The sequence below is a fragment of the Carettochelys insculpta genome, chromosome 2 (genome assembly GCF_033958435.1).
Source record: "Carettochelys insculpta isolate YL-2023 chromosome 2, ASM3395843v1, whole genome shotgun sequence".
In the NCBI taxonomy this organism is placed as follows: domain Eukaryota; kingdom Metazoa; phylum Chordata; order Testudines; family Carettochelyidae; genus Carettochelys; species Carettochelys insculpta.
In genome coordinates, this window is record NC_134138.1 from 146168056 (window position 1) to 146195864 (window position 27809).

General features: G+C 45.0%; 1 protein-coding gene across 3 annotated transcripts in view; it reads right to left on the minus strand.

The window, feature by feature from the left end:
• FBXL7 (F-box and leucine rich repeat protein 7) overlaps positions 1 to 27809 on the minus strand; it is a 276063-nt gene that overhangs the window by 11754 nt on the left and 236500 nt on the right. For 2 of the 3 annotated variants that reach the window (XM_074987828.1, XM_074987829.1), the window contains exons 2-3: positions 24893 to 24969; positions 9282 to 9893 (exon numbers count right to left, since the gene is read on the minus strand). In XM_074987828.1, coding sequence (XP_074843929.1) covers positions 9282 to 9893; positions 24893 to 24914 — 634 coding nt within the window. In that variant the 5' untranslated portion in view covers positions 24915 to 24969. The remainder of the gene's footprint in view (positions 1 to 9281; positions 9894 to 24892; positions 24970 to 27809) is intronic. The other variant, XM_074987827.1, reaches the window with a different exon arrangement.

The window sequence follows — 27809 nt, forward strand, 5'->3', positions numbered from 1 at the left end:
TCTTGGGATCCTGGGAACCGAGGAGGGTGGCACAGGCAGCGTGCTCCTTCCCTGAGAGAGGGTGGGGGTAGAGAAAGCAAGCACCAAGTATCACCCTGAAGGTCACTAACTCCACAGTGACTTATCTGGCTTGTGTAAAGCAGTGTTCCATTCTATGGTCTTCAGTCAAGAAAGACAAGACACTGTAGCACAGGGCCCTTGGAGTGCGAGAAAAAGTAAGAAAATCAAGGTAGAAGACAGAAGAAGCAGGGAAATTACATGTAGCATTACAGTGGCTGGTAGGACTTTCAGACGATACATAATTTGGGTAGTTTGGGGATCAGAAAACGGAAACAAGACCATGGTGAACAAAATCTATATTGCCAAAATGCATGCTGATCTAGACACAAGGTCTCACTCTGAGGTTCAACAAAAGGTTTACAAAAGTAAGTTCAATTAAAAATGAACACTTGAGAAAGTCAGTGGTTTGTTCTCTTGGATTCTGGTTCAAACTAGCCTTCTCAAATCCATAATACACAGATTTAAGACGTATTTCCAGTTTGATTTGTTCTCTCATCATACAAGGTTGATATAATGAGTTGTGATTTAGATTTATTTTGGTCAAACAGATGCTAAGTTTAGCTAAACCTCAAACAAAATGCAAATGGCAGTTGGGGAAGCCCTGGGACTTTGAGACAAGGGAAACCTATTTTAATTGGTCAGCAGCATCCTCAGAAAATTAGTAGCACTTTTTCCCTTTTAGATATGTTGGTTCAGGTCCCTGCAGATCATGTGACTTATAATGAGAACATGAAATCCAACCTGGAAGACTCAGCATGAATGCGCACACACAAACGTAACAGAGCTACAGAGAGATCCAAAGGGAGGCAATACAGCTGGATTTTAAACACTGGAATAGGCAACAGAAGATGGAAGAACAGCCTACTTCTCTAGCTGCATCTGTAGAGGTGTGTGCTGGCAACCTGGCAGAGACCCACTACGTCAGTGCCATTTTGCAATAGCACAAGCATCTGCTGCCTTTACAGATCTGACTCAAGACAATGACAAAAATGTGAACTCTACAGAAACAGATTAGGATTTATTTTTCAAATTAGGGTACGGGTTTGAAGATCTGCATACAGAGAGGAGGAGGAGAAGAAAATTCTGCCTATTGAATATATGAGAAAGAGGGACCAATGAGCAGAGCCATCCTGTCCATAGGATGGTACAGGGCAGCCATCCCAGGATCCGCACTTTGGTGGCCCTGCGGAGGCTGCTTTCACCACCCTACGGACAGGCTGGTTCCCCATACCGCAGGGCCCAGGGCACCCAGGCAGTGTAAGTGGGAGGTCAGCAGGGGTCTCCTCTCTGCATCACTGTTAGCCAGAGCAACCTGGCAGCCTGCTCCACTCCACCCCGCTGCCTCTACCAGCCCACTATGCTATGCTTCACCACAGCAGCAGGAAGTGGAGTGCCCCAGCCCCAGGGCACTCCAGTTCCCACTGCCACAGTGAAGCAGAACACAGGGTTGGGAGTGGGTGGGAGGGTGGCATGGATCAGGCTGCTGGGGTGCTTCAGTTCCTGCTGCTGCAGTGAGCGCAGAGGGCGACTGCTGCTGCTGTCCTGTGTAACCCTCCCCTCCCTGCTTACACTGCTCAGGTGGGGCAGGAGTGAGGCTTGGGGGAAACTGTAGCAGGGCAGGACCTGTGAAGGGGGAATGCCCTGGGCCCCACACCTGGAACACTGGGGGAAGTTGCCCCAGGCCTTGCACCTACCCTAGAGATGGCCCTGCACACCAATGTCTAATGCATATCTGGAATGAAAATGAAAGGTTGCAAGTCTCCCCACAGGACTGGATTTACTGTATGTAACCAAGCAATGGCTATTGTGACAGCATGTCCTTGTTATGCAGCATACTGTATTTGATGGGAAGGGAGTTCAGACTGGCTCTGTCAGAAGAAGTGAGTGCACACTGGTCATATAACTTTTTTTTTTTTTTTTTTTAAAACAAGAAGAGACATTTTTCTGGGTTTGTAACCATTTTACTGCCCCACATAATAAAACCATAAAAACAAACCCTTATACAGCAAGATTTTTCCACAGAGAAAATGTAATTTAAAAGGCAGGAGAAGCTTTCAAATGGATTGAAAGAACCTTGGCCAGCATATGTGAGAGAACAGTTTGCGGTCAGGCTCCTGGAGTTAGCTGAGGTCTGCTAAAGGAGTGGCTGTTGAGAGTTACAGAATTTATGTTGTGGGAAAACTCTGAAAGTTAATAGGGATGCTTCTTTTGGACATTACAAACATGGATACCCTACTGGTACCAAAGAACTGCCTCAAGAACAAAGGCACAGGCTCAACTAAACATTCGGAAAGCAGACCCACCACTGTGGGGGGCAGTTGCCCCAGAGCCTGATACAGAGGGGCTCAAGGCTCCTGGCCACTGGCACTAATTGCAGGAGCCCCAGGCCCTTTAAATCACTGCATTCCAGGCAGCTCGGAAGGCTGTCCGGAGGGTGGGGGAACCAGCGTGTTCCAGTGGTGCTGAGGTTTGTCTTGCCCCAGCCAGACCCCTTCTGGCTGGTCCAAGGGTCCCCTTGCCCACAGAGCTACCATATGTACTGCCCAATCTCCCCCTCCAAACTTTGGGGTGTCAGCTACAAACCCTATACATGCTAATCCCTTCTCCTCCCTAAGCCCTGACTTCTGCCCAAAGTCCCACATGACTGATCTGGATCAGGGTGCCTTTTTCTTGTGATCCTCGCCCCCAGAGACTCAGAGGAGGAGGAGGAGGAGTTTCCTGATGGCCCAAATATTGGGTAGGGGGCTACCAGTCCCTGAGACGATTGGCAAGAGACCCAGTCCTGACTGAAATGGATGTAAAGAGAAATGAGAAACAGCTGGAAGGACTGTGCTGATTCTTAGGGATGACAAGTCTTTTTAAGGGCACCTGAACAGTACATGAACCTTAACCTCCTTATTACCCAGATCTGGGAATCTCACCCAACCCTGGAGATGCACATGAGAGCAGATCTGACATTCTCTCCAGTTAAGGGCAGTGCTGCGCTTTCACCAGACACTACACAGTTAAACACTGTAGGTCCAGTCCTATCAGGCTGCCTTTGATTTGTTTAGCTGGATGCATTTCACCTCCCTGAATTTAACTAGACTGTTCCCCTTGATTCAGTGGTGTCAAGATCAAGTAAACATCAGTGTTATGAAGGCTTCTCCTTGACGCCTGATTAATGCCATTTATTAAAGCAAAGTTATGGTAACATATTAACACACTATATTGTATATTACTTACCTAGAAGTGGGTTAATACTTACATAACCTGGCTCAAGAGTCTGCCTTGCTGGCTCCTTTCCTGAGTACATTAAAGAGGGGGTCTAAATTTGTAAATACCTGTCCTCTTTTTGGCACTTCTCTTGTGCACATAGTGTGAAAGCTTTTACATTTAAAGGGCAATCCACCCTTTGCTATTCCAAAATTCCACAGGAGGCTGAGGAGGTCACGTTTTTTCCAAGAATGTGTAATGCAGTGTCTAGCTGCTAATAAAAAATAATTTTATTGGCTCCTTTACTGGAGCATTAAGTAAGGCAGGTCAGAGGATCTCCAGGATGTCACAAGATGAATCTCTTATTTCCTCCCATGTAACCATGACACGTGCAAGTATGTTTCCCTTTTCCCATAACTCCTCACAGAGCACCTCCATAGTAGCTCTGGTTTCAGACAGGACCCAGAAACAGCTGCCTGAACTGATCATTTAATCATAGAATCATAGGGCTGGAAGCGACCTCAGGAGGTCATCTAATCCAGCCCCCTGCTTCAAGCAGGATCAACCCCAACTAAGTCATCTCAGCCAGGACTTGAAAATCTCTAGGGATGGAGAATCCACCACCTGTCTAGGCAACACATTACCTGCAACAACTACAGGCTGAACCTCTCTAGTCCAGAACTCTCTCAACTGGCAACATCTAGAATCTGGCACAATATTAGTTACCCAGATGACTCCTTACCATGGGTGTGCCCAAGTTTCTTGTGGTCCCATACAGTTCATTTAGATTAGAGCCATCAGTCCAGGCTCTCAGTGTTCTGGGATATCATTTAGCTGTAATTTACCCCTAAAGGGCTACGTCTACACTAGCCAAAAACTTCGAAATGGTCACGTAAATGGCCATTTCGAAGTTTACTAATGAAGTGCTGAAATACATATTCAGCGCCTCATTAGCACGCGGGCGGCCGCGGCACTTCGAAATTAACGCAGCTCGCCCAGACGGGGCTCCTTTTCGAAAGGACCCCGCCTACTTCGAAGTCCCCTTATTCCCATCTGCTCATAGGGGACTTCGAAGTAGCCAGGGTCCTTTCGAAAAGGAGCCCCGTCTGGACGAGCCGCGTCAATTTCGAAGTGCTGCGGCTGCCCGCGTGCTAATGGGGCGCTGAATATGTATTTCAGCGCTTCATTAGTAAACTTCGAAATGGCCATTTACGTGGCCATTTTGAAGTTTTTGACTAGTGTAGACACGGCCAATGTTTTCTAAGAGCCCAGTAAGCATTGGAAGGATTGGTAATGTGTGAGAAAATATTGACCTCTTGTGGTCTGGCAAATTCTCTCATTCAGCACCAGTCAGGTCCCAAGGATGCTGGACTAGAGAGGTTCAACCTGAAATGACATTGAAATTTCCTAGGGATAAATGTCCAGTTATTAATGAAAATAAGTAAAGGAGGTGGTCACTGTGACAGAAATGTAGACTACTTGCTTTAAATTACTAAAAGAGGCCTGGATGAAGAGTTTTTTTTTTTAAACCGTCAGATCATCAACATTTCCTTTTAACCCAACAGCTACTATTAATAGCTATATTTGGGCATCAGTCTTAGTTGAGTTACACCCAGTGTTTGGATGATCCATTTTTAACCCCGTTGATCTATATTTTAATTGTCATGTGAACATGCATTTGATTTTTATGTCATGGAGTGGGAGTGTGCCCTGAAGTAGCAATCCTTACAAAATACATACATAGAAACTAGTGTTTAATGATATTTTATATCAGTATCACGCTTTTCTCCCACAGCATTTCAGTTACATACACATTCTGTTGCTGGGTTGCAGACACGTCTTCCTCATAAGAGGCCGAGAAATGTTTGTTGAAAGGTAGAAGAGTGGAGAGAGCTGGTCTGGCTCCCTAGGATTTAGTGTTGCCAACTCTAGTTATTTTAATGTGAGTCCACAAAAAGTTTCCAGAGCAATGTCTGGTGGAGCGTAGGCTAATAGTCAGCTGCTTCTTCACCAGTACAGCTAAATTTGTAATGGATAGAAATCAGGTTCAGCAGATTATTGCTGTAATCCTACTGTGAGCTTTTAAGCAAGCTGAAAAAAATAAAGTGTCACTTGTCATTTGATCTAGTGACCATCAAAAACATATGAAGGCGTGTTTTAAAGAGCATGAGTGGCAAGGTTTGTAAGGGATGATACTTACACAATTACCATGAAACCTCCTAAACATAAGATTTCCTCACATTTTTATTTTGTGGATGTTCCCCGGATAATGTACAATTTTATGATTACAATAAGCATTTAATAATAGAATGGGCACTGGATATAATCTTCAGAGAGAATGCAAAGATGATTATTATATTACACAAGTTTGCTTGTAACTATGTCTAGAAATCACAGAGTTAAAAAAAACCACTTACTTGTATTGCTATTAAATATTATTACCATGCTTCATGTGCTTATTTCATCTGAACTCCTAGAACTTGGTCTAAATTTTACTCTGAGGGCATATCTCCAATACTGGCAAGATCAACAGGGCAGTAACTGATCCAGTGGCGTTTGATTTATCAAATCTAGGACAGCCTTGATAAATTGACCACTCTCAGATCAACTCTGGTATTCCACCAGAAGTAGAAGCACAAGAAGAGTCAATAGGAAAGCATCATGCCACTGCAGATCTAAGTAAGTCAGCTTCAGCTATATTATTCATGTAGCTGAAGTTGCACAAATTAGATCAATCTACCCGAGTAGCGTAGACCAGCCCTTGGTTGTTTTAATGTAAGTTCACCTACACCAGTGAAGTTACTCTAGTTTTGTAATGATGGAAATAAAGAAAGAGAAGAGACCAAATTTTGCTGTAAGTCAACCTCCTCCCCACTTCTTAGACTGATTTGGCATCAGTCTCTTCCAGCTTCTTTGTCAATGTCACTTCTTCAAATACCACAAAAAATCATCTAACTGTGGGCATCTGGAACAGGCCATCAGTTTTTAAATTTAGTAAGAAACTGTCCCTTCCGATTTGCTTAGACATTAGTTTTCCTTTCATTCTGCTTTTGATTTTAACTATGCCCACTATTATTCACAGCATGTAAGAAGATGCTATAAAAATAAAGTTGCAGTGTATTGCTCAGAAAGCTTTTTAAAATCCAGTTTATTTTTCAGTGCCTGTGGTATTCTGGCAACCCCTAAAGTTATTTCTCTAGCAAAAGATCCACCAGGTCTGATTCTGAACTCAGACTGCTGCGAGAGTTGTGGGCGGCCATTATTGTAGGTGTGGAAATGCTGTGCCCCCCCAAATAGTCTGCAGTGGCCATACCCACATTCTGCTTCCAAACCTTCATATCAGGGACTCAGAATCTGTGGTGCTGGGGTCATACTGCCCACGCAGAGCCCTAGGCCTGGCCACTCAGAGCCCTGGGAAGGCTGTGGCTGCACCGCCCTGCTTCTGGGAGCACCAGGACTGGGAGCACTGTGGCCGTGCTTCCCAGTCGCCTGGAGCACCAGGACTGAGAACTCTGCTGCCTGGCACTGGGGGCCACAGTGAGTGTGCCTGGGCTCGTGCAGAGGTAAGGGGAGAGGATGGGAGAGGTGGGGCCTCAGGTAGAAGGGGAGGGGCTGGGTGACCAGCCAACCATGGTGAGAGTTAAAAATCAAATGGAAATCAATGATCCTAATTCTGCTTTGATGACCTTCAGTTTCAGAGGGAGGGGTAGCTCAGTGGTTTGCACACTGGCCTGCTAAGAGGGCAGAGGACTGGACGTGATGACCTCCCAAGGTCCCTTCCAGCTCTATGAGATGTGTACCTCCATATATTTAATATTTTCCACTGAAGTTAGTTGCAAGTGAAGGGGCACAGGCCTCAGAGCAATGCCCGTGTTTACTTTTGTGGACTCGGGGGAGGCGGAAAAGACTTTCCTAGTTCATTCCTTTTCCTGGGTCTCACGCACAATAATCCAGGGCTGAGTGTTAAGGACCTTAGCTCTGTAGATGAATGCTTAAATGAAACACAAAGCAACCTGCTCTGCCACATTTTCTATTTCTAATTCCATTGTGGTAGGGGATCTTACGCACATTGTTCACCCTGATGGACACAGCAGAGAGAGACAATGTAGGTGCGGTAATATCTTTTAGTGAACCAGCTTCTGTGGGGGGAGAGAGACAAGCTTTCCAGCTTGCACAGAGCTCTTCTTCAGGGCCTGGAAACTTATTCAGAGTATCACAGCTTAAAACACCATGGGGAAATGATGGTTTAGCATAAGCAGGTAACGCATTTCAAGGGACTGTTCAAGGTGAAGAAGGCCATTAACACCCTTCTAGTCATAAAGTGGAAATGAAGGGGGAAAGCAGCTGGAGGGTCAGTAGTGGGTTACAGATTGTTGTAATGGCCCATAAATCTATTCAGTCCATGATTTTTGGTGTCTAGCCAAGTTACGAATTTAAACTCCCATCGACATAGCTAATTCCTCTCATGAAAGTGGATAAATTATACTGACAGGAGAAGCTTGCCCATTGGCATAGCGACATCTTCAGCAAAGTGCTACACTGCCACAGTTTCACAAGTGCCGTGTTTTAAGAGCAGACCTGTCCTCAGACATGCCTAACCACTGTATAGTACAGCGTTTCTCTGGCTAGTCTCTGGTGTTGTGTGGATTAAAAATATACATGAACCTTAGTGAAATCTAGCTCCAAATTACACAGAACCCTTTCACCTACATAATGGATGGAAGCCCAACTTTTGGATCCAGACACCCTCAACACTGGAACAGCTTTTATGTGGATTTGTATTTTGCAGCTAAGATCTTGAGCCTGCGGATTGCATGAAGCAGCACGCAGCCGGTCTAGACAACTCCTGTGCAGGGGAAATTTTCCCTGCCATTGCTGCAGCTCCTGTGCCTCACTGTAGCAGGGATGGGTGGGGGGTGAGGTGTGGAACAGACTGTGTTGCTGTTTCTTAGTTTTAATATTTGCCTCTTTTAATGATAAAGTTCTCTCTGCTCTACCAGTTTATGAGACTACAGTTCAGTGCCCGCAAAGGAGGCGTGGCTTTCCGCAGTCATTGCCATTAGATTGCATGAATCTGATTTGTTGCTGTCCCCAACCATTTGCGAAGTGAGCCAAACACACTACTGTTCTGACCCAGCAGCAGCAGCGTAAATGACTGCACAATGTGCAGGGCAATAGGGAGTCAAGTCCTGAGCAAAGAATCCCATCCAAGCCACTCTGCTACAGATTTCAGCTGGGAGAAGGGCAGTAAGGTTCAGAAACCAGCTTTAACCCAGACTTTCCACAGCCACAAACTTGGTGCCATCGTTTACTTCTATGCAAAGTGAGAGAACCGCCATTCTGCGGGGGTGGCACTTTACACCCATCTTGCCCAGCTCTCTATGCAGTCATGTATGTCTGTGCAGCAGTACGCAGAACTACAACTAAAGTCCTGAAAAATCCACAGAAAATTCCCTGTGACTGATCCTCTAATGAGACCCTTCTGCACCCAGAGAGCAGACTGGGAGACCAGCACAGGCACCTCTGCAGTTCTAAACCACTGCAACAGCACACAGGAGCTGAGGTGCCGCCTCAGGCACACTTGTCAAGCCCCCAAACAAAAGTGGATGTCGAAACGTATCCCTCATTGTGGGTTCTGGCCTTTCAAACGTCACTGCTCTTAACACAGGTCTATACAGCTTTTGTGCTCCTAGAAAGCTCAGCTGCTGTGCTAGCCACTCATAAAGGGGGTGCAGTGTGCACCCCCACTGCAGTGGGCCAGCTGTGCCAGCTCCTTCAGAGGGAGGCGTGTGGGGACAATGCCTGCAGCACAAAGACAGCCAGTACGCTGATACAATGTGACGAGGGGTATGAAAACGCATACAGGTGAGACAGGAGGGAAAGAGGAGGGGCTTGTCTTCTCAGCATGGCTGTAAGGGTCAGTTTATGCCCTGCCCCTCTGCGCCTTATATTCCCGTTTTCACTTCTGTACACAATTGCCCTGCCTCTCTCAAACCAGTCTACATTATCTAAAGACTTCCACTCACCTGACACATCCAGGTGCTCCAAGTTTGGACACAGCGACACGACATCAAAGACTGCCTCATTAGAGATGTTGTAACAGCCCGACAGCTCTAGCCTCCTCAGCTCTGGACAGCACTGGGCAATGGTGTAGAGTCCTCTGTCTGTGAGCCGCCTGCAGCCACTAACAATTACTGTCTCCAACATGAGACACACGTTTGGCGTGTCCTGACAAAGCCTCCGGGTCAGCACTTTAAGAGCTCTGTCTACGTTGATTGTCTCGCCTGTCAGGCGTATAGTCCGCCAAAGCCGTGGGTCCCAGGCCAGGTTATACCAGCGGCGACACACTCGTGCGCATCGGCACAACTGGTTGGTAGGCAGGAAGGAGAAAACTTGGATCATGGAATGGTCTGGGAGGCGGTCTATGTTGGCCTGTTCCTTCTGCTGCCTGGATGCCAGCCGGATGAGAGGGTGAGTAAGGAGGGTTGGAGGAGGTGAATGGACCATAGCAACCGTCTCCCCAGTGACAGAAGATGAAGAAGTGGAAGATCCTCGGCCATTCTGGAAGCCGTGAGAGTTCTGCGGACATATTAGCGCTGGACTGGGTGTGCTGAGCGTCCGCATGCTCAGGTCGGAATCTGAAAGATAGCAAAGCAAAGCAGAGTGTCCATTTGCAGGGTTCAGCAGCAATTACAGCATTTTTTTTGAAAAACAAATTGTCCTGATTTTCAGACAGGCTTGTCCTATCTACCCCATAGCAGGAAAAGAAATTATGAGTATGATTAATGGCACCTTTATGAGAGGGTGCATGATTTCCAGGTACAGCCAGTATCAGTAGACAGACATGTAAATGCAATCGGTCAGCAATACTGGATGCCGTTTAAACATAGCCCGTGGTATAGGGTCCCTCCTGTATGCAACAAAACTCACATTCTAGCATTCACATTCTGAGCTGTAAAAAATAATTGAACATGAACATGAACACTGCCCAGACTTGCCAGTCTTTCACTGCTGAGTGGAGCTTTGTGACACCTGTTAATTTCAATTCACAGGAATTAATTTCCTTCTGCTCTGGTCCACAACGTTCTACATCACTTGAGCTTTGTTTTAAGTTTTCCTGTGGTTCAAAACATAAAATCAGAGCTAGCAAGTTTCACTGTGCTTGGGGGCCAGGTATGAGGACTTCTGATGGAAACTTTTCTTCCTTTATATTGTTGCATGGAAGGAGAACACAGTGGCCCAGGTGAAGTGCACTGGGCATAGCACCTGGCCCACCTGCACTCTGTAGGCAAGTCGATGGTGCTTGAGAGCATGGATTTGCATCACTGTTTCAACCACTCTGAGTATTTCAGTAGGTCCAAGACTCCTGCTCTCCTTCCTGTTGTACCAATACATCCTGGAGAGAGACTTCAGTCTTCAAAGGTTTATTTAAAAATATAAGTTCCCCCTCCCTGAAGAACATATTCCTAGAATTAACTTTACACATCCATGCTTGACAAGTGCCTAATTTCAAGTTTAGGCATCTATATGAAACAGTCAGAAATGCTGATCATCCTACTGACTGACATCAACAGGAGCGCTGAGTGATCAATTCTGAAACTCTAATCAATAAAGTGCCAAAACAGGAATAGGGAGGAGCTAACTTTAGTCCTCTGTTTCCATTTCTTTCCTTTTACTTATGGGTGCAGTTTCTGCTTCTTAAATCCTCTTAAATCATTTGTGATAATGTAAGTTCCAGAGGCACCTGTACCTAAACCTGATATTCTTCATCTTCAGATCTGCTTCCTCCTCTGGTGCTCAGGCCTCCACATTCACATCTACATCCCTAAGAGTAGTTGAGAATGAGATCACAGGATCGTGTTCTCACTCAGAGACAAGAGCCGGGAGAGCTATTACCATGCTACTGAACACAAGGGAATTTTCTACTGGACTGGAATTCTTCTGGACACTCAGTGGCACATTTTACAGCAGTATTTCAGGCTCACTGTTCTTTGCATACCAAGAAGGGGGAAGAAAAAGCAGGTGAGTCCCAGAGCTTTTTGCCAATAAAAATGTGGAGATCCTTTCACTCCAGATTAATCTCTAATGAAGCATTCCACCATAATCACATATCCTCCACTCTTTACAGTATTCTAGGAAGAGAAAACCCAAAGCAGCTTTCTAAAACTTCTACTCTCCAGTGTTTATTAAAGTACTAGCCAAGATAGGATTAAATGACAGTGTGGCATCAGCAAATACAATTATAAAATGCCAATTTAATATACATGTGACAATTTAACAGTTTCTCACCAACTGTACAATTTGCTGTTATGTACAGGCATTTTTTTCAATGCACTAATTCTTTACAGCACCGAAACACGTATTTACGATTTGGTGTCCCCACAAAGCCAAAATTTACAAAGCAGGCTTGCACTTTTTCCCTTTGACTGCTAATGCTTTTGTGCAAGATGCTTTTCATTATAGCATTGTTCAGAGCCTGAGGATTCTTTGCTGCTACAGAAAATGAAGTTTCTTAATGGTCATAAAAAAAATCTCCATGGAAGATTGGGCCAGCAGCACAACTATAAAAGCTGATGTGAAGTGAGGACAGAAGAGTGTGTGCAAAGTGTGGGAATTTTGTTAGTCCATTAGGAAGCGCTGTTTTATTTCAAAATTTTTGGTATTTATTGCCTTCAGAATGTATATGGTACAGAGAAAAATATGTAAATAGATTTGAACCAAATCAAATTCTAGTGTCTGAACATCTGTGCTCTAGTAAGACTCTGTAATCCCTGAATTTTAGGGCACAGAGCATTCATGTGGGATCTAACCAGAGCATGGCATCCCTGAATATGCAAACATTGACATCTACATCCCACCCTGGATTTTTCAAGACCAAATTTCTTTCTCTGCATTCAAAACATGCCTCTGTTCCAATAATATGACATAGGAGGAAGGGATTCTATATTTGACTATTCTTACAGTGAGTTCCATTCAAAATCTAATCAGTTCACAAACCCTAATACCTATTTTATTTTAATTACCAACATGGTAACAAACAGGCCTCTTTATAACTGATCCACCACTACACAGAAAGATTTTTAAGTGGAATCTAGTTAGCAATTCTGCTAAGGCCTAAGCTAGAAAGGAACCCCACTCTCACTCGGCCCAGCACACTGCCAGTCCAGATATGCAGAGTTAAAAAAAAAAAAAGTAGAAACTATTTTTGTCATGAAATTCAGTAGATAGAATTGAATACCCATAGGGAGCAAGTATATGCAGTACAGTGACATTGTTATATATCATTCCAATTCTCATGCTAATGCTTTACATATACATTGTAACACAGATAAAGTTAGTGTAGACTTTTATAATCATTTTAACTATACAGATCTCTGTTCCACAACCCTTACTTAGATCAAGTACTACAGTTTAACCAGAGTTACATAGAACAGAGGCTTTGGAAACTGAAGGGCTACGTCTACACGTGAAGCCTACATTGAAGTAGCCTATTTCGATGTGGCGACATCGAAATAGGCTATTTCGATGAATAACGTCTACATGTCCTCCAGGGCTGGCAACGTCGATGTTCAACATCGACGTTGTGCAGCACCACATCGAAATAGGCGCAGCGAGGGAACGTCTACACGCCACAGTAGCACACATCGAAATAAGGGTGCCAGGCACAGCTGCAGACAGGGTCACAGGGCGGACTCAACAGCCAGCCGCTCCCTTAAAGGGCCCCTCCCAGACACACTTGCACTAAACAGCACAAGATACACAGAGCCGACAACGAGTTGCAGACCCTGTGCATGCAGCATGAATCCCCCGCTGCAGCAGCAGCAGCCAGAAGCCCTGGGCTAAGGGCTGCTGCACACGGTGACCATAGAGCCCCACACGGGCTGGAGAGACAGCATCTCTCAACCCCCCAGCTGATGGCTGCCATGGAGGACCCCACAATTTCGACGTTGCGGGACACGGATCGTCTACACGGGCCCTACTTCGATGTTGAACGTCGAAGTAGGGCGCTATTCCGATCCCCTCATGAGGTTAGCGACTTCGACGTCTCGCCGCCTAACGTCGAAGTTAACTTCGAAATAGCGCCTGACGCGTGTAGCCGCGATGGGCGCTATTTCGAAGTTAGTGCTGCTACTTCGAAGTAGCGTGCACGTGTAGACACAGCTAAGGAGTATAGGATAGTGTAGAGTCATGAAAAAGGAGGGATAGAGCAGGTTGTGAGCTGGAAGCAATGGATGCTTAGCTCAGAAGTTTGGGAAACTGATGCGAAAGGTGGTTGCAACAGCTGGGAAGTTAGATGAAATGCTCTGAGAATAGGAGAACTCAGAACACCAGATGGAGGCAGGACAGAGCCAGTATGGGACTGAAGGGTAGATTTAGGGAGCTAGGGACAGCCAGAGCCCTAAAATAAGGGATCAGTGGGATTGAGCTACTGTCTCCCAACTTTTGTCACTTATCCTAAAGGATACCTGTCTACCTTAACCTCCAGCAGGCTACTCCTCACTAAGTTATGAGGTTGAAAGGCACCCAAGGGCCCATGGCAGATGAATGGACGTACTGAATGAGAGTCAAAGTAGGGCTGCTGGGCAAGTAGAAGAGAGAAAGAGAAATGTGTGTGTTTGGCAACAGATGTCAAACTGGGCATCTCTGTGCACATGGCTTGCATCTATCAATAGCTAGGAGTGGCGGAGGGGGTGGGGGGGTAATAAAATCATGATAGGTGTCAAGGAAGTGAATAGGGAAGTGTTTGTCACATAACACAGGAATGAGGGCTCATCCCAGGAAATTAATATGCAGCAAGTTTAAAATAAAGAATAGGAAGTAATACTACATGCAATATCTAGTCAACCTCTGAAACTTTTTGCAGTGGGATGTTGTGAAGGCCCAAATTACAGCAGGATGCTGAAAAGAGCTCGATAAGTTCCTGAGGACAGGCCCATCAATGACCATTAGCTCGGAAGGACAGGAGCACATCATCAGTCTCTGTAGGTGTCCCTAAACCTTTCATTGCTAGAAGCTGGGACTGAGTAACAAGAGATGGATTGCTTGAAATTTCCCTGCTCTGTTCAGCTCTCTCTGCAACACTTGGCACTGGCCCCATCAGAAACTAGTGGCTGATTAGATGGGCCACTGGTCTGATCCCAGGGTTACACTCACATGTATTTTATTAAATGCCACTGGTGGATTAAAGGAAAAGGGGAACTAGCTTTCAAGCACACACCCACACACACTCACACCCTCTGGCACTCGTACACTTACACAGGCAAACTCACTGAGGTGAAGAGCTGCATAGGATGCCTAGTGGATCCAGTGTACTTGGCTGCAGTCATGATTCTGGGGCAGTGCGCTGATTGTATGACCCCCTTGTCCACTTGCTTTCTTGTGTAGTACTCAGGAGCAGTCAGTACCACCCATTCTGGGGAGACAGGCAGGGACCCAGGCCAGGGCTCTGGGCCTCCTCCTGCCTCCCCAGCCAGGCAAGACTAACTTCTGCAGAGTGGTGATGGGAAAAAACCCCTATAGCTTTGCACCCATCTTTATATGTTTCAGTCCGTAGCTCTTGTCCTGTCCCACTGCTGCAGGACACCATATAACCACAAGTCAACAGCTAGCAGCAGATGAGACCTTGATCTGCTCTTGATGGGGCCTCTTTCCCTTACAAGACCACAGAAACATAGCCCTTTCTATTGATGTACTGGGTTGCAAGGTTGTCTGGTGCTAAAATAGGAATGCGCATGCCATCTATCGACCCACTGTAGTTCAGGAACACCACTGCAACAAAACCATTCCTTATGTTCCACACATTGCTCAGAGTCACAGTCCTGAATTGCAGGAGACAATTAATAACCCTGCACATTAGCATGACAGTGCCTTTGGCGAATTCTCTGACCTCAAACTGATTCATGACTTATCAGTAGTAATCTTGTGTTTCCACAGGGCAGTTGCTATTCATGTCTCAGCTGTCAGTGCGGTTTTCATTTTGGTGTTCCTGCCGTGAAAGGCTAGGCTGAATTTAGCACATAGATTGAGAACTGTGGCCTTGAGTACCTGAAAGTTCTGCAGCCACAGTCCTTAATCCCAAGCCTGCATAACAATATGATCCCTACAGTCAGTGCTTGTTTCCTGTGCCCAGAACCAGGGCTCCCTCACCTCCAGCTGCTCTGTGAATGCCATCAGCCTTGGACTGTTTCTGTGTCCCACAGCCATAGAGCCCCTACGCAATCATCATGTGCCCTGTGAGCCACTCTGCAGCTCTGAAAATACAGCTGAATCATGTGTTCCATGCATACAATGCTCATGGCAATAGTGCAGAGCTAGGCAGGCTCCATGCTTCTGTCAGTAATGGTGGACAGCTAGGAGGGATGTGTAGATTTTGAGTTGTAATATGGCCTAAGTTTCAGAGTTCCAACTGCCAAACAAAGAAGGGTTCTCTGACTCACTGATACTTCAGTTGCAGTTACCACCTGACATCTTTAGTTCTCTTTATGGGATGTTTCAACTTGGGTGCTCCTATAACAATGAACCACAATGAACAAGCCATTAACAACTTTTGCCATAATAATGCAATCGATATTTTAGGGTTTGTCTACATGGGAAAGTTTTACCATTTATATTAATATAATTAAATGGCTATAAGATACACCAATAGAGGAGCTGAAGGTGTAATATACTACCTCTGATTGAATTCCAGAATAAGAGTTGCTTTTTTCTTTTTTGTTTAGTTCAAACCTCTTTGCAAGTGACAGACTAAGCTGGGAAAAGCTCTCTTATACTGGAATAAGTGTGTTCACATACGGCATCACCCTGTTATAAGAACTTCTGGATTAAATTCAGATCTCAAGGCCAATCTATGATACAGTCAACTCTTTCTTATGCAGCAGCCCCGAGACTGGGAGGTTGTTGGATATTCAGAAAATTCTGGTTAAGACAGAGGTATAGCTAGCAGTGCATAACACTAAAGAAAAATAAGATTGTATATTAAGAAACAAACGAAAATGTATGCAAAGTACTTTATTTACCAACCACGTTAGTCCTGTACACTGTAAACTTACATTGTATTCGCTGCATTTATTTGTATTTACTTTCACTATACTCTACTGATAGAAAATGTAACTAAACTTTAACTTATAGTTAAAACTCTGGTTATTTCAGAGTTCTGGATAATTGAATGCTGAATATGAAAGTTTACTGTATACTGGTATAAGACAAGTCTATTTCATTAATATATTAATTATTGTTTGCGTTTTCTTTCAGCAACAGTGGCTGGTCCAACAAACGATATTACCTCACCCATCTTGTCTCTTCAAAAATACGAAGACTTGTTCCAGCATTCCTTGCACAACAAGCATGAGATAGTTCATTTCCAATGGCACTGAAAGTGAAGTATCTGCTATCTATTTTATTAAGCAATTTTCTTTTCCCTCTGAGACTGCATTTCTTAAAGCTGGAATGAATTCCTCCCTCCCTCTCCACCCACTTTGTTCTTTGCTGCTTGGCAAACTTGATTTTTCATCCCATATTATGAAAAGAGCTAAAAATACCATGGCTTTGGCTGGTCAAAATGCAACACTAATCTACATAAAATATACCATGCCAAAACATCTTCATTTTTGCTCCAGCATCTGTGGTGGTGCCAGAAGAAAAGCTCTAAGAGTGGGATTTGTTAGTTACAATTAAATGTCTTTTTATAACATCTATCCACCCAGGATCAAAGCCACGTTCCTTGCATACGTTAATTTCTCACTAACTTCAGTAGGAGCCTGGGGTTTGCAAAGAAAGCTGGATCAAGTCCTTAGTGGCTATCAAAAAAAAATCCTAAACATTTGGAATAAGGATTCCTTTTAAGATTGCAGTAATGAGAAACTTCAAGCCAATTACCGAATATAAAATTATGGGAAGGAAGCATATTCAAGGTATCTCCAGTTTGTTCAAATGGATCAAATCTAAAACTTTAGTGAACCTGCCACTCATGCAAATTAACCACATACAGGTTGCACAGCCCTAAACCGATTGCAGTCCAGGAGGAAGAGAAGTCTTTATGTCTTAGTAACACTGAACAATGGAAAGATGTGATCACATGGTTATGCAACTGAGGTGAATTTTATCCCCAGTTGGCTGGGAATAGTATTCTGCAACGAACATTCAGCTGCTCCAAGAATGGATCCTCCAGCATATTTTCCACTGTTCCTCATAAGAAAATCATACTGCATGTGTGAAAGGAAGTGTCTTCTTCCAGGATGAAAACTGGCCTGCTTTAAAACACAAAACACTCAGAGCCTGTCTACACTACCACCTTCCTTCGAAGGAAGGATGGTAATTAGGGTGTTGGGAGTTTACTAATGAATAGGCAGCACTTCATTAAGCAAATTCCCCCCCGCAGCAACTCTGAAGTTTTCAACTTCAAAGTACCAGCATGCATCTAGTGTGAATTTATGGGGACTGTTGAATGAATAGGGTGAGCAGAATATGGCCCTCAAATCTTTAATCCTGAGAGAAGACATTAGTGGAAAGGAGTAAGTTAAACTGTGGAAGACAGAAAGGCTGAAGGAGGCTTAAAGCTCAGAGTCAAGCCACAGTTAAAACTGTTGTGCTCCACCCTAAATACTATCATACTGAGATGCAAAGCATTACTTTAGTTGACTTTGGCTTGGTCTAAATTCTTCCCTTAAAATAGGCCCTGGGTTTAGTAAACGTAGGATTAACTTCTAATTCTGGAAGAAGGGGAAAAAAAACCCAAACCAGATTCAGGTACAGGTGTAAGGAAGGACTGCCAAATAAAGATAGAGAAAGGTATAAAAGCAGATTTTTCATGAGACAAACTCTTTTCAGCGCACAGTGGTCTGGCCAAAGGAAAACTATTTTGGTTTATTTGGTTCAGCTGCTTCCTGTAACCCACAGGTGACCTCTTTTTTTTTTTTTCTTAATTGTGGTGACATGTAGAACCCAAATGTTGACCTTACCATGACCCAAACCACCAATGTGAGTGGATTGTGTTAATCTCCAGACACTGTCTTAACTACTCCTCACAGTGTGGCAGATGATAAAGGAAAAAATATATGCACCATTATTCTGCAAAGCAAAACTTCACATTTGTGTGCCAGTGGTGTCCACAAGGAATGCAAGGGATCACCACAGCCTCTCCTCCCCACCCGGCACCCCACCTCCCAGTCAGGTGCTGCTTCCCCCACCCTGAGTACTCACAGAAGCCGCCCTGGGCTGGAGCTGTTGCTGTATGAGCCACGCTGGAATGCGGCTGGAGCCACTGCTCCTTGGCCACTGCTGCCATGTGCGCGTCCCACCATGTGGTGGGGCACGTGCATGGAACGGCTGAAGGGGTGCCCCACGTGTGTGGCTCTCCTGAGCAGCACTTCGCCACACTGCGGTACACTGTTCGCCACATGTGGTGAACAGGGAGCGTATTGGACACCACTGTTTGTATACTATGCTCATCACCAGAGCCACCTTTCTAAGGCTGCGTCTGCTCTAGGAAATAAAGCTGAATTTATTAAAGTCAACTTCACGCTACTGTATTTTATAATGTCAATGGTGAGCGTCCACACGTTTAGCAAGTTGACATGGCGTGTCCCCATTAACTTTGCAAAGTTCAACTGTGTCAGCAGTGCATTGTGGGTACCTATCCCTCAGCTCCTGCATCCCCATTGCATTCTGGGTTTCTGTGCCAGTGTGTTATGGGAAAGTGTTTGTGGGTGTCTAATGTCATCATCCCAGACTGCATTGCCCTCACTCCCCACTCCTGTTGAAACTGCCAAATTCATTTTTGCACCACTTTTCCACAGCCTGCCCCGGCACCCACCGTTACACGGACAGCGGGCCAGTCCCAAGAAATGCAAAATGCAGAAATAAAAATCTGGAAAGTTTCAATTTGGAGCTACTGAAAAATCGCTCTTTGATATTGTTGAAATGCTTCATTTTGTTAGTGTTATTTTGATTAATTTCAATTTCATTTTGACCCGGCAGCCACGTGGTGGTGGTGGTGGTGGGCAGCCAGAGAGCTCGGCAGCTATTTGGTGTGGAGGGCAGCCGGACAGCCAGGCAGCTGCAGAGCCCAGCAGCCTTGTGGTGCGGGGGATAGCCCTATAGAACCTGGGTTGATTCGTGATTCTGACTTCCTGCTCACCTAGGCTACGTCTACATATGCCCCAAACTTTGAAATGGCCACGCAAATGGCCATTTCGAAGTTTACTAATGAAGCGCTGAAATGCACATTCAGCGCTTCATTAGCATGCGGGCTGCCGCGGCGCTTCGAAATTGATGCGCCTTGCCGCTGCGCGGCGCATCCAGACGGGGCTCCTTTTCGAAAGGACCCCACCTACTTCGAAGTCCCCTTATTCCCATCAGCTCCCATGAGCCCCGTCTGGATGCGCCGCGCACCGGCAAGGCACGTCAATTTCGAAGCGCCGTGGCAGCCCGCATGCTAATGAAGCGCTGAATATGCATTTCAGCGCTTCATTAGTAAACTTCGAAATGGCCATTTGCGTGGCCATTTCGAAGTTTGGGGCACGTGTAGACACAGCCCTAGAGAGCAGCAGAGGTGAAAGTGACGTTCAGAACAGACACACTGAGGGCACTATGAAATGCTTCTGGAGGCCAATAAAATAGAATTAAATAATGCTGTGTCTACATTAGTATAAAGTCGACCTCATAGTTTTGAATTTGGCTTTACTCCTCATAACAGAGCTGGAGTAGAAAAGCTGACCTTAGGATCCCTTAAAATTGACCTAATGATGTTTGTAGTGAAGACAGGTAGATTATAAGTTTGACCTAACTCCCTTAAAATTGACTTTATGCTCTAGTGTAGACAAAGCTTGAGACTCCACCTGAGCCTAGTGACAAAGTAAGGGGTTTCCAGGCTTCACACTAAAGGAATTCCCCTCCTATCCCACTTAATTTACTTCTTCCACAGGTCCTTCCAGTGACAAGTGACAACACACCTTTTTTCTGCCTTTTTTCCCTCTCCCCTCACCCGCTATATAAACTCTGGATTCTTATACCTGCTCCGAATTTGACAAAGTGGGTCTTGCACACAAAAGTTCATTACCTAATAAATAAAATTGTTGGTCTTTAAGGTGTTCCGGAGCTGCTTTTTTTTTTTTTTTGTGACTCTACAGGCTAACACAGCTACCCTTCTGAGACCTTTTATCTGACACTTCTCTAGACATCTTGAAATGGATTCTACAAAGGCACCTGACTGAGTCTGCAGGAGTCTACTGGATTATAGAAGTCTGCAATTTGAGGCTTAACTGTAACTGGAAGCTAAATTGGGGCACCTGCTCTATATTGCAGCAGAGCTATTCATGTTTCACTTTTCTCTGTTTATTTTTCCTTTTCTGAAACTGATCAGTCACATCTGTTAGTATGCTGCCAAGCATTCTCCTTTTAGCTTTCCAACACCATATTTTTCCAGTTGTTTCTTTACCTCTTCCTTTTTAAATATGGTCAAATTGCAGAAGCCTGTCAGAACAGAGATTTCTCTTGTAGTGAAGCAGACTTCACATTAGACACCAGTTTCTCCAGCTTTTAACTCTTTCTCCAGCCTCAACCATGCAATTCCAACCCAACACCTTCTATTGCAAGAATTACACAGGACTGTCTTAAGAATCTTTAAAGACAACCTTAATGTTATGAAAAAGTCATGGCTAATGATAAGTTTCTCCTTCACAAGAGAAGCACTCCAGGTCCAAAATTTCCAACCCAGGCATTAAGGGACCATAATAAGCTATGACTCTTCAGTATGGCACTCAGGTGATCAGGCTAGTCTGAATGGTACACAAGAGGCAAGAATGAACTGCAGCTTTAGTACTGTGATTTAGAGATGTAGGATTCTGGAACTCTAGAAAAGGCTCTCCCCATCTTCAAATCCTCAGCCAGGTCATGGAGTCTGGTTTTCTAGGCTGAGAATTTGAAGATGGAGCTCCCTTTCTGAGGTTCTGCTTCTCCCTCTCAAAAACTGCTCAAAATACTGAGAACTGCGTGTGAGGCACTCACACCTTGCCTGCCTCTGAAAGCAGCAGCAGTGGCCAACAGTGATGGAGCTCATCATGTTCTAGATGTAGATAGGGGCAAGATGTGGCTTGGACCAACTGAATATGCAGCAGAAGAAAATATTTGCTAGTTCAGCTGATCCTTGTGGGTCCTTGTATATATTTAGCAGTCAGCACTGGTACAATATCACTAATTGCTGACCAGAGAATACCAAATAAGGGCTATTACTGAATCTCAATCAGAACCTTAGGGGTACTCATTCAGTGGAAACTGAGGGTGCTCAGCACCTTTCATGACACACTCTGCACCTCGTGGAATCAAGCTGTTAGTCCTCATCTTCATTAGATTTACATGATCAGTGATGGTACTTTTCAACATAAGACCTAAAGTCAGTCTTGTTAAAGCCTCTCTGGTTGAAGACACACATGTCCCTGACCAATAAGCTCAACCATTAGACACTGCGAATGCACATGAACACATTGAAGGCACACTCCCACTCTGCACACACACTCCTGCACTCCTCAAAAGCACACTAACCATACACCTGTCACCCCCCCACAATGCACACAGTGGGCACACTCCTGCAACTCAAGATGGGGAAGCTCCCTGCTCCCTCACACAGACCGTGGACACGCTCAGCTCTCACACACTTTAGTCATATTACCAGCTCTCTAACACTAACATATATACATACTTCTCTAGACTCACACATTTGGGGCCGGGGCTAACCCAAAAGCCAGAATTGCCAAGTGTGAGTGGTTGACACATACCATGAATCAGAGGTACCTTGTCTCCCTCAAAAATACACATCTGTGAGGGCTGCATGCCAATCCCACAGATACAGGCTGGGAATGACAGAAAGAAGCCAGGAACATATTGATCTTGTGGCGTACCAGGTACCTGCAAGGTCTTGAAAGTCCAGGATGGGACAAAGGCTGCCTTTGGCTTTTGGGATCAAAAAATAATGGGAATAGAAACCCCTCTTGTACTGGGGCGGCAGCTCTACTGCTCTAACGTGTGGCAACTCCAGCACCTCTGGCTTGAGGAGCTGCCCATGAGAGGGGCCCCTGGAGAAGGATTAGAAGTGAGGATGGCAAGATGGGGTAGAAGCCAACTGGAGGTTATAGCCATGCTTCACAGTGGCTATAACCCAGCAGTCCATAGTGATGGCCCTCCAGGCTGGGAGAAAGGAATGGAGGCAAAATGAAAACAACTGGGGAGTATATGGTTTGACAGGTTTGCCGCCCTCAGTTGCACCCCAAAAGGGGCACTTACCAGACTGTTTCAGCTGTGTGGAGACAGACTGCACCGAAGGTTGGCCCGACTGCCTCCTGAAAGCCTAGTTTTTCCCTAGCAGTTGCTTATGTTGGGGATAAGAACCCTTCGGTTTTAGGCAGCCGGTGCTTAAATTTCTTCCTGTCTGGCCCCAGGACATAGAGGCCCAGGGTCTTCAAAGTGGCATGGGAGTCCTTCAGCCCACATAATTTAGTCTCTGTCTCTAGTGCAAACAGGGCCACACAATCAAATCACAGGTCCTGGATGGAGTTCTGCACCTCCACAGACAACCCCACAGAAGGAGTCATGAGACCCTCCTCCTGGTGATCATGGAGGCCAGAGATCTGGCAGCAGAGTTCTCTTTCTGGGCTTTTCAGGAACCTTCCTCTTTTTTAGCACGCTCGGGCAGTTTATTCAAGTTCACTGAGCGATGTAGTGTTTCATTTGGAAATATTGTATTAAAACCATGCAGAATACTTCAACTTAGATGAAGAATGCAGACTAACAGATATTCCCTGCCTCATATTCAAACTGTAACAAGCAATGAGAGCTTGTTGGTTTGCCACCAATAGATGAAACTGGCCAGTGAATAAAATTTGCAACCAAACAACTCCAAATGTTTTGAGTCTTTATTCTTAGGGGCGTGGGCAGGCTGGCCTGGCGTCTGCTGTCATTTACTGATTCCACTACCTTGGAGTTTGGTGCCAGGTGGGTGTACAGATATTTGTGCCCCTTTGCAGGTACTAAGCATTTTCTTTCCATCCCCTTTGAAACTTGCGGAACAGAGGACAGGGTTTGCCACAGGCACTTGATGATCTTAGCCACCCATTCATGCAGTGGCAACATAACTCTTGATAGAGCTGCCTGCCCCAAGACCTCAAAGAGTGAGTCCAAAGGCTCCTCTCTCTCTCCTGGGGGGAGGTCCAGGTTTGTGGCCACTCTCCTTAAAAAGTGCTGGTGGGCCTTAGCATCATTCGAGGGGACCACAGGAGGGGTGTGCCATGATGGCCTCATCAGAAGAGGAGGAATATGCTTGGGTTGCAGGGCAACAAACTTTGCTGCCTCTGAGCCCTGGAGGTGGCTTGTAGATTGCTGATGGTGCCTCTGACATCCCAGTGACCGAGTGAATTACTTGTAGGTATGCTGGAAAGCTCCACGGAATCCAAGGGCACCAATGAGATGGTCAGTGGGCCTGGGACCATAGGGTGCCCTGCAAAGATGCCAATGATGCTAACAGTGGTGTGGGGGGTCATGCCAAGGGCTGCACTCATGGAATGAGTCAGGGTTCGGAAGCCCCACTCACTGAGCAGAGGCTGCATGATGCCGACTATGGAGACTGGGTGCTCTGACCCCTTCAGTACCAGGAGCAATCTGACATGCACACCGCCAGCGACCACACAGTCATCTGGGCCAGAGGTCCAGAGACCCCCTCTGGAACCAGGGCCCACTCCTGTACAGCAGAGAATGATGCTGACAGGCAGAAGCCCAGTGCTGGGAGGACACTTTTGATCTAGAGGAGCTGCTTCATTGTCACCCATAAAATGGTGAACAACACAGGTGCCGAGTTCTCACTATCCCTCAAACAATAGTATGGCAGTGAAGGCTGACCAAAGACTTCATGATGCTGTTGCCCGGAGGGGTGTCTCTCCACAGATCCATGCCTAGTGATGCCTGAAGAGCAGCATCCTGCCCTGGTCTCCCTCTCGCTCGCTCTCTCTCAGATTGTGTGGGGCTACAGGCAGCTCTCCTCTCCATCCATACAGGAGTATGAGAGTGATGGACACTCAGTGACTGAGAGGCAAACAGCAGCTTCTCTCTAGGCTGAGGGCATGTCAGTGCTGGTGTTGACAGCACCGACATATCCATATGCCCTGCGCTGCTTGGAATACTTTAGGGATGGATGAGGCGTGGGCTACTGGAGAAGGTGCTGGGGAATGTCTGGGACTATGCTGCTCCATCAAAGCCAGCGTCTTCTCCAGTATGTGTCTGCAGCACAGTCTACTTTTTTGGCTCTCGAAAAGGCATTGCAAACTTTCACTAATTAATTCTCCCAATACCCTACCGAAGCAGATAGCAATCTTTATATTACAGATGAAAGACAATGCAGCTACATGAATTAACCTGTCCTAAACCAGAAAGATAGTGTCATGAGTTTTAAGCTACTTGTCCTGTGTCCAGGCCACTAAATTACGCTTGTCTGGCAACTGGACATCAATTAGCAGATATACTATGAATTGGTACCAAACGAGACTTTTTACAAATTATTATGTATTATGTATAACGATTACTCTTAACTTTCAAAGATCACACATTAGACATAATAGCAGTGCTCATGTTTGTCCGTCCACAAGCCACTTTGTACCTTTGGGTTTTTGTCTCTCCATAACTACGCCTGCCACTAACTTCCTCTTGAGAAATTCCTGGAGCCAGCTCCTTTGTCTGTTATAAACACAAGGAGAAAAACACCAGATAGAATGTAAACTTGGTGGAGGCTCCAAAAATACACAACCAAACACTTCAGAGCCTTGTTGAATCCAGTCCTTTTATTGGATGCAACTGTAACCGTTACCAGTCCACCCTATTTATATGACTTCCATACACTATTGCTGTTGAATTATGAGAAGCCTACATTTATGAGAGCAATTAGTCTGTTTGTTTAGAAAAGCAATTTGTCTGTCTCCTGTATTTTAAATGCTTCCCCTCCTTCCTTTGCCCAAAGCAAAACAAAATAATGTTTGGATTTTTAATTGGGAGTGAGCTACAGCCAAAGTTCACTAAATGCAAGAAAATCTCTATTACATTCAAAATTTTGGAAGGATGATAAAATTCCATTAAAGCCAGAATGTCCCTTTATGATGGGAGACTATTAACAGAGCATATGCAGTTGAGGCATACATAAGAGCTTTGTTTTTAAACCTGTTGATCCAAGTTCATTAAGAGACGGATTGTTTCATTTGAATATATTATACTAAATCCATGCAGAATCTGGAGTGCTTTTTATTAGAGGTGCTAGTAGGTGGTGATAGTTTTATTTCCATGTTCAGGACAGGTCTGGGTGTAGAGTTGTAGGATTGGGAACAGATTCCTTTAAATTGATGATTTTTTTTTTTAAGTGACTGGAAGAAGGGACAGAACTCTGGAATTAGGGAATAAAGGACGCGTAAGACTTCTGGCAGGAAGGATTAAAATCCATTTTCAAGAGAGAAATAATCTTTTCTAATGTTGCTTTGCTGCTCATGGTGGCAACTACAATTAAAGGCTAGTACGGAGCTATGCATCAACCACTATGCCAGTTTTTATAGCTAGTCTTCCCAGCCAACGATTAAAAATATGCAAATCCTAGTGTATATAGACACAGATTTCCACTGCATAATTCAAAAAGAACATCCTAGATACCAGCAGTATTATTTTTACAACTCAGAGCCTTAAGTAATTGTTGGAAGAGTTGCATGGCTGGTAGCCAATAGGCTATTTACTTCTATAAGTGTAGTTCATTCTGTTTTACAGGGACTAACACCACAAGCCCTCTGCTTTACAGGACCCCAGATTAACTCTTAATTCTTCACTTTCAAGAGAAAGAAAACTTACAAGGCAAATTCAGCAGCTGAGAAAGTTCAGAGGATAGAGTTCCCCTTTTCACGGCATCTGCTTTGCTACTCTGTGATCTACTTTCTCCTCTTTCATATGCATGTAGCTCTGGTTAATGTGGATCAAAGTTCTACGTTCTCATGACTAGCTATACCCATGTACCAGAGATGTACTGAAATACTTACAAGCATGGGATCCAGCAGAGTTTTTCAGAAAGGAGCGGAGGACAAATTAGAAGTAGTGGATTGATCATCTTGGAAAAAGGAAAAGCTTGAGGGGCATTTTTAAAACCAGAGTTGCGAGTGCAATCAATAACTAAAGGCCAGCTAGCACAATGAGAGTTGTGATATAGATAGTGAACTTCCACTCAGTGTATAGAGAATGAATGTAAACACAGTAGGAAGGAAGGTTGAAGGGAAAACTGTGCCTGATTTGCTCGGCATGATGAGAACCCACTCAGATAAAGGCACGTCTTATACGTTACTTCTGGGAGAATTCTGTGCCACCGTGCGCACACAAATCCTGTGCTGCGCATATTTTTTCTGCAGAAAATAACTCCTGTGGGAAAATTGCTGCAGTTATGCCCTTTGCCCAAAGGGGCACAGTGGCACTAGAAGACAGCAGCCAATTCTGGGCCCTTCCAAACTGTGATAGTGAAGAGAAGAGGCTGCCTTGGTGGAGGGAGGTCACACAAGGAGATGGACGATGTGGGAGACAGACTGCATGGGGCACATGAGACTGCTAGGAGAAAAAGACTGGGGTTTGTAAGGGCTAGTTGGGGGAGGACAAACAGAGAGGGTCTGAATGGGAGTAAAGGAGCAGGGTGACGGGGATGAGGGAATGGACTGGCTGAGGTGGTGCAGGGACACATGGGGGAGTCTCAGTAGAGATGAGGGAAGGGATGCAAGGACATATGGGGGAAGAAGAGACACAAGGACAAAGCCAGATGTGCTGGATGGAGAGGCCATTGGTCAGTGAAGGTCTGCACTGGGGGAGGCTCCCTAACAATCCTTTCCAAACCACAGCCCCCCCCAGCAAAAAAAAAAAAAATACCAACCAACCAACCAAGCAAAACCCCAAACCTATTCCATATTTCTCCCATCGACATGCAACACACTCCCTTCCTGCTCCATTCTGCTCCATTATCTCCTCCATTACACCTTACCCCCAAACTCATAGCACCGCTTCTGGGGATGGGAGAGAACACAGCTGCGTATTGTAATTTAAACTAATTACTCAGAGTTCTGAACTTATAGGCCTTGCAAGGAATCTGTCAAAAAAATTCTGAATCTTTTTCATTCTTTGTACTCTTAGACATACTTGCTGACAGGTATTTTGAAAAATTTTACCAAAATAATTAAAACTGGTGTGATTACACTGTGTTATGTTGACAAACAAAATATGCAGAATTTTAAAATGAGCACAGAATTTCTATTTCTTGGCACAGAATTCTCCTGGGACTAATATATAAACTCTGAAATCTATTTCAAAATTAGTCTGTAGTGAGCCATAATGCTTCAGAAAAGCCAATCCCTTTGTGCAAGCATTAGTAGCCATTGTATTCTTAGTGTTGGTAGGCTGTCACCCAGACGACACTCAGTTTATGCTCTTAAATGAAGACTATACTTTTTTAAAGCTTTAAAAGGAAATACAAAATGATATTTTAAGTTTATGTACTGGATGCCCTTTGT